This window comes from Monopterus albus, unplaced genomic scaffold (genome assembly GCF_001952655.1).
Source record: "Monopterus albus unplaced genomic scaffold, M_albus_1.0 scaffold84.1, whole genome shotgun sequence".
Taxonomy (NCBI): Eukaryota; Metazoa; Chordata; class Actinopteri; order Synbranchiformes; family Synbranchidae; genus Monopterus; species Monopterus albus.
Window position 1 is genome coordinate 415,363 of NW_018127964.1, and position 7,383 is coordinate 422,745.

At 45.8% G+C, this 7,383-nt stretch overlaps 1 protein-coding gene across 1 annotated transcript in view; it reads right to left on the reverse strand.

Annotated features, from left to right (window-relative positions):
• The window catches only part of LOC109964119 (carbonic anhydrase 14-like), a 19,718-nt gene that overhangs the window by 3,912 nt on the left and 8,423 nt on the right, over window positions 1-7,383 (reverse strand). Inside the window, 6 exon segments of the mRNA XM_020607190.1 lie at window positions 792-845; window positions 1,981-2,022; window positions 2,198-2,282; window positions 2,383-2,406; window positions 3,508-3,634; window positions 4,602-4,759. Coding sequence (XP_020462846.1) covers window positions 792-845; window positions 1,981-2,022; window positions 2,198-2,282; window positions 2,383-2,406; window positions 3,508-3,634; window positions 4,602-4,759 — 490 coding nt within the window.

Genomic DNA, 7,383 nt, shown 5'->3' on the forward strand with positions numbered 1-7,383 from the left:
GCTGGCCTGGGAACGCCTTGGCATTCCCCCGGAGGAGCTGGAGGAAGTGTCTGGAGAGAGGGAGGTCTGGGCATCTTTGCTTAGACTGCTGCCCCCGCGACCCGGCCCCGGATAAGCGGAAGAAAATGGATGGATGGATGGATGGTATTGAATGGATTGCCATGAAATCTTATGCAGACGTTCATGGTTCCCTACAGGATTAGTTGTCAAACTGTGGTGATCCCTGATTTTTTTTTTCTTGTTGTAAACATTATACCTTCCTAACGCAGCATGTTAGTTTTGTTGCTGTGTACATGTTAACTTACTGAAGTTATTTAGCCCAAAGCACAGCCTCACAGAGCTGCTAGTGTGGATATAGGCTCCTACTGTTGTTTTTTCCCTTTCTACAGGCAAACAAGGTGTCTTACATCTTTAGATACTAATTTTAGGAATTGTCAGCAGATAGCTGATTCATTACAAAATGTGAAATCTCATAAAGCATCAACATTAAGTATTAGAGACAAAAGGACAACGTATTATGCATTGATACTATGGATATTCTGTGTGTTGACTGACATTAAAGCATATGGTTTCCCTTAGCACATTTATAATGTAAGAATGTTTAATATTTTTTCTCATCAGTGTAATTTCTTGAAGCACTTCCAGAGGTCTACCAGAGGTGTTAGGGTGTAACTTAAGAGGATAAGTCACTGTGAATGGGTGGTTAAAGCAAAGCGATATGATCAGGAGTCTAACTCTGGGAAGTCAAAATTAAGGTATTAAGGTCAAAAGTCATAATTTTGATAAGTGACCTGGGCACGGGAGCAGGCCGGTTACTGAGAAGGACATCCCAGCTAGAGGTAGAGCTGTCACAAGATCAAAAGACAGAATCACATGACCAAGACAGACAGACAGACAGAATATTTCAAAACTCCTTCACTCTCCCTCCTCCATTCTGATTAGGTAGAAGGATTGGAGCTGACATGGCTGATCGGCATTATGAAAACCAGTGGTTCCCAAAGTGGGGTTCAGGCGCCTCCTAGGCTCTTGACAAGGGTTCTGGGAATCCCAGAAAAATGAGACAAAGCATAATTTCACATTTTTTCACTGAACCACGAGGAGACAATGATAGGAATGAGTGTGATCAGAAGTTGCACCCTCCTCATCTTCAGTTTAAACACTGAGTTCTACAAATCATTGAAAATCATATTTTTGAGTCAAGACTTTGAGATAAGTGGTCGCAGTTTGAACTGAACACATAGTGTATATGAGAACTTTGAGAACCACTGAGCAAAGTGATGGGAAGGTTAAATCACTTACTGGTGGCACGCAGGGGACACCCCCCAGATACTCTTGTTATTCAGTGATGTTATGAAAGAAAGCAGCACCGGGAAACAGCTTTGTTATTGCAGCACAGGTCAGAGACTAAGATTATCTTTAGCACTGATCTCAGAGTTGCTTATGGTAAAAACTAAAATAACTCATTAATTTAATATGAATGCTGGGCGTCCATAGTAATCTTTGGACACATTTAACGGTGTATAGAGAGCTCATTTGATAACACCGCCAGCTGGTCATAACTTCAAACGTAGCCCAATTCTAAATTTATCCCTGTTAAATGAGATTAGTTCACCTGTGAAACATATCTGGCTATAGTTTTTAATGTTTTGAATTTGTAAAACTAAACCTGAATATATTAGGCATCAGTTATTCATAAGGATTGATGATTGCTATTTATTAACAAAGGATCAGGGAAGTTATCCGGTTTTCACCATAAATCTTAAATACCTCTGCAGTGTACACACATGACTGTGGGAACAGAGAGCCCGGTATCAATGTTTTGTACAGTAAAATGCTATAATGTATTTTCTTTAGTAATCCTTAGTTTATCATAGAATTGATCCAAGATCTGTGCTACGGATATCTGTCAAGCACACATGGGAATCAGCACAATCAGCACTAGTTGAGCATCCTTGTCAGTACTGAGATCATGCATGCCACCTGTTTACCACAACTGTTTCATGGTGGAGGAGTGTAAAGAATCTGCCAGGAGACAGGAGATAGAGGATGAGAAGAGACTGAAATCTTCCACAGTGACTGCTCCCACAGTGCGTCCAGATCTCCCAGTCAAACCAGAGGAACAACAGACTGGTGTCCAGTGTCTGCTGCAACCTCTGTCAACGTACAAATGGTAAAGCAACGCAGCACGACTCCTTACCGTATTGTCTTCACGATGAAGCGAACGATTACTGCTAGGCCTACACAGCCACACATCACCCCTATCACTACGGCTGTGACTTCACCTGCAGGGAGGAAACAAAAAAGTGTGAAAGGTTAAAGCAGACTTCCTAAAATACAGCAATAAATCAGTTAAATGATTTTAAATGTCCCATGTGGTCTTACCAGGAGAGAGTTCTTGTCCTGATTCTACAACAAAAAAAGATCATTAGAAAATCACAAAATACAATTACTTCCCCAGTATGATCGTCAGGAAAATAACATGTCTGAATACAAACACTTCACAGTTTCCATTCTGCATCAACATAATGGGCTGCGAGGCTCATGTAAGGCTGAAGAGTACGACTACTCCACAGGTCAGTCGTCGTAGAAAAAAAAGATGCCTTATCAAGCTGTTCCACTACTTTTTCACGCGTTTCAGTGTACATTCGGGGAATAGCTATGTCTTTGAAATATTTGCGGCTTGGCAATGTGTATCTTGGATCAACAGTGCGTAGCATTTTTAGGAACCCTGGCTTTTCGATGGTGTATATGGGAACCATGTCCTTAGTGATATGAAACGCCACAGCATCTGTAATTTCTTGCCATCAGGGCACCTTTTTGTCATATGGAGTGGCATTGGAAAATGATGCCGCTAATAACATCTGGCATTTTGCTATTTTAGGTTGCCCCGTTGCACTTGGCTTGTTTTGGTCTCTTAACTTTGAGCATTCTTCCCATTCTACTTGGTGTCTTTGTCACAAATGTTGGAATAAATTAGTGGTGCTGCCACTGCCTGTTTCAACTGACTTTCGGCATATAGCCTATTACGTTCCTTCATAGAGTGCTCTCACACGTAAGCGGTTAATTAGGCGCGCCATCATGTGGTCGGACAATATTGCCTTTTAATTATTCTGCCATTGGTGCAATGACAATGTATCTATTTTTTATTATAATTAAAAATCGCGATACCTCGATTTAAGAAAAAAAATCGCCTTAAAACATAAATTCGAATTAATCGAAAAAATTGAAAGAATCGCCCAGCCCTAGTGACAGTACAACACAGGAGTTCGAAGCAGATTAACTGTGACCTTTTGGAACTTCACATTTGCATTTGCTCTCTCACGTTAAGGACATACTAATTATCCGTTACACTGAGTAATATTTAATAAACCAAAAGATTATTCTAAGTAATTTATAAGCAAATGTCTGACACCTAAAAAAGAATGTATCTGTCATGCCAGTAGTCAACATGAATGGGTGTGATGCTTTTCATATAGTGAGGATCTCCTCGTATGAATGCGGTCTAACCTGCAGAGAAGGAGGTGAAGATGACCCTGTGATTGAGCAGCTGTGTCGTACGGTAGTTGTCCTGCAACGGCATCCTGTCATGCTCTTCAGCTTTACTGGAGTAAAGTATTGTCTCCATCTTCAACAGCTGGAGTTTGAGGCAACAAGGAGATGGATAGAAAAAGCACTTAGCAACAGTAAATACTGCAGAAAATCCAGCCCTAGCAGTGAAGAAGTAAGTTCTCAGTTCACAGTAAACCACACTAATACACAATAATGTAACTGACTTCCATTTCTGCTGCAGTTACATGATGATTGAGTTGTTTTTTCTCTTCTTCTATATAATAGTATAGGAATGTGGTACATGCTGTGCACAAAGCTTTTTCCCCTTTTCATGGGGTCATTCAATTTACAAATTGCTTCGGAAATTACATTTTGGGTGATTTGCGAAAGAGCGCCGAACTCAAGAATCTAAGGCCAATAATTAGCAGGTGTAGGTTGACATACAAATAATTGAATGATTGTTTTAAATGAGGGGTTTAAGGACTGCATTTTTAATGTACTGTATGCACCAGAAAATATTTCCTTCCATGTTGGAATACGGTGGAGTTTGAATCACGAACTATAAAATGCTATGGATCTACGTCTGTGTGACTTAGATTTATGGGCTGATCTAGAAAATTTTGTATGTAAAAAGTAAATGAAACCACTAGTTCTATGAAATAATAAACCCTACATTGTTAAGAATCACATTGTTTATTTTGTGTAAAAATGCCCCTGGCCACGACCATCTCTGCTGCACGGTGGTCCACTGAGGTGATTGATGTACTCCACAACAACACAATCAGAGAAATGAATGCAAATATTATTCTGTATGCTCGTGATATTAAATAAATCTAATTGACCAATATCAAGTATAAAGTACCAGGAAATCTTTAGTTATAGTTAAGGCAACAATTTGTCATTGTTTCTCATTTTGCTAACAAGCATCACATTTTGAAACTGGCAGGCATGGCACCAGGGTTGAATAATGAGATTCCAAGGGTGGCTGGTGCCACCCCTGGCCACCCCTTGGCTCTACCCATGCTTAGATGAGCTGATTCTTAGCTTCTCACCTGTGCCTGTGAGATTTGAACCCTTTCGTGGAATAATGTCCAGATAACACTCTGGTAGCAGGGCGGTGTTGTTAGGGAGCCATTGTAGCGATAGTAGCGTCCCAGATCCTTAGGGAGCAGGGACTGGACATCGAAGCCTGGGATGAGCACTTTCTGGTCTGACAGGAGGAAAAAAATCAGGTTGAAACTGTCATGATCCTGCGCATACGGGAAGGAGATGAGTGGAAAACAGTGTTCGACACCCCAGTAGGCCACTACGAATACTGGGTCATGCCTTTTGGACTCACAAACGCCCCTGCAGTGTTTCAAAATCTGGTCAATGATGTGTTAGGAGATATGCTGAATAGATTTGTCTTTGTATACCTTGATGACATTCTCATATTCTCCTCTTCTGAGACTGAGCACAGAACCCATGTCCAAGCCGTGCTGCAACGCCTCCTACAGAACCAGCTATTCGTGACAGCAGAGAAATGCTGTTTTCACGTTAAGACTGTCTCCTTCTTGGGATTCATCATTTCCCCAGGGCACATTGAGATGGACCCTGCCAAGGTCCAAGCGGTGTCTTCTTGGCCTGTCCTGACCACCCGACAACAGACACAACGGTTTTTGGGTTTCGCCAACTTCTACCACAAGTTCATTATAGACTACAGTTCCATTGCTGCCCCTCTTCATCGACTCACATCCAACACCAGGCGTTTTGCATGGACCGAGCAGGCTGAAGAGGCCTTTCAGACACTCAAGTGTCGTTTCACCACGGCCCCTATTCTCACCCTGCCAGACCCCCACAGGCAATTTATCGTGGAGGTGGACACCTCGGACACCGGGGTGGGGGCAATCCTATCACAACGCAAGGACTCTGACATGAAACTTCACCCTTGTGCTTTCTTTTCCAGGCGTCTCACCCCCGCTGAGAGCAACTACAGCATAGGTGAGAGGGAGTTGCTGGTGATAAGATTGGCCCTGGCAGAATGGAGACACTGGCTGGAGGGAGCCGCATTACCATTTCTGGTTTGGACTGATCACAAGAATCTGGAATACTTGAGGACAGCAAAAAGACTAAACCCCAAACAGGCAAGGTGGGCACTGTTTTTTGATCATTTTAACTTCTCTCTTTCATTCCGCCCTGGACATAGGAACGGCAAGGCAGATGCCCTGACCAGGCAACATGATCTGTGAGAGGAGGAACACCACAAACCTGCCTATATCCTACCTCCTTCTGCTCGCCTTGGGGCCATGCACCTCGGCATTGAACAGGAGGTCTCAGCCACCCAAGCGACAGAACCGGGTCCTTCCACTTTCCCCCCTGATCGACTGTTTGTGCCTGCGACCTTGAGATCCAGAGTGCTCCAATGGTGCCACGCGTCCCGGTTCTCCTGCCACCCAGGCGTGGCCCGGACCTACTACATAGTGCAACGACGCTTCTGGTGGCCCACAATGCGCAACGACGTCAGAGCCTTCGTGGGCACCTGCCAGGACTGTGCCAGGAATAAGCCCTCATTGGGTTGACCCTCCGAGCTCCTGCACCCACTTCCTATCCCCTCAAGACCTTGGACCCACATAGCCCTGGACTTTGTCACCGGCCTGCCCCCTTCCAGACGGAACACCACTATACTCACTGTTGTCGATAGATTTTCCAAAATGGTTCACTTCATTCCTGTACCCAAGTTGCCCTTCGCCAAAGAAACTGCACAAGTCCTCCTCCAGCATGTCTTCCGCCTGCACGGCCTGCCCAGGGATGTTGTATCAGACTGGGGACCACAGTTCGTGGCACACTTCTGGGCTGAGTTCTGCTGACTTCTGAACATCACAGTGAGTTTGTCATCAGGGTTTCACCCTCAGACCAACGGCCAAGCAGAGAGGCTCAATCAGCAGCTAGAGACCGGGTTGCGACTACTATGTAGCCAGGACCCATCTCTGTGGGCAGACAATATTGTCTGGGGAGAATACGCCCAAAAGTCACTGCCCTCTTCTGCAACTGGTATACCACCGTGTAAATGTAACTATGGTTATTGTCCCCCCTTGTTCCCTAGCCTGGACCTGGAGATCCGGGCACCCTCAGCATCAGCCCTAGTACGCCGCTGCCGCCGGACCTGGAGGAGAGCCCGTCTGGTATTACTGCGGACGGTCAAGGACTATGCCAAGTGGGCCAACATACACCGCTCCAGGGCCCCTGAGTATAGACCAGGACAGAAGGTATGGCTCTCCACTCGAGACCTGCCCCTCCGGACTGAATGCCGTAAATTGTCACCTCGCTTTGTGGGGCCCTTTCCTGTGTCCAAACGGCTAGGCCCCGTGGCAGTTAGGCTCCAGCTGCCTCGCACACTCTGTGCTCACCCTTCTTTTCATGTGTCCAGAATCAAGCCCGTCCGCTCCAGTCCATTGGCCCCTCCTCCAGGTCCACCACCTCCGCCCCACTTCTTCAACGGTGGTCCAGTCTACACGGTGCGTCACCTCTTGAGGTCCCGCCGCAGAGGCCGGGGTGTTCAGTACCTGGTGGACTGGGAGGGGTATGGCCCAAGGAACGATCTTGGGTCCCCTCACGCCACATTGTGGACCCCTCTCTCATCCGGGACTTCCATCTGGCCCATCCGGACCAGCCCAGGTGCTGTCGTCGGGCATCCGGGTCGGGCGGGTCTTGATCCTGTTCCCCCTGCTGGTCTTGTCCGCACACTCTGTGCTCACCCTTCTTTTCATGTGTCCAGAATCAAGCCCGTCCGCTCCAGTCCATTGGCCCCTCCTCCAGGTCCACCACCTCCGCCCCACTTCTTCAACGGTGGTCCCG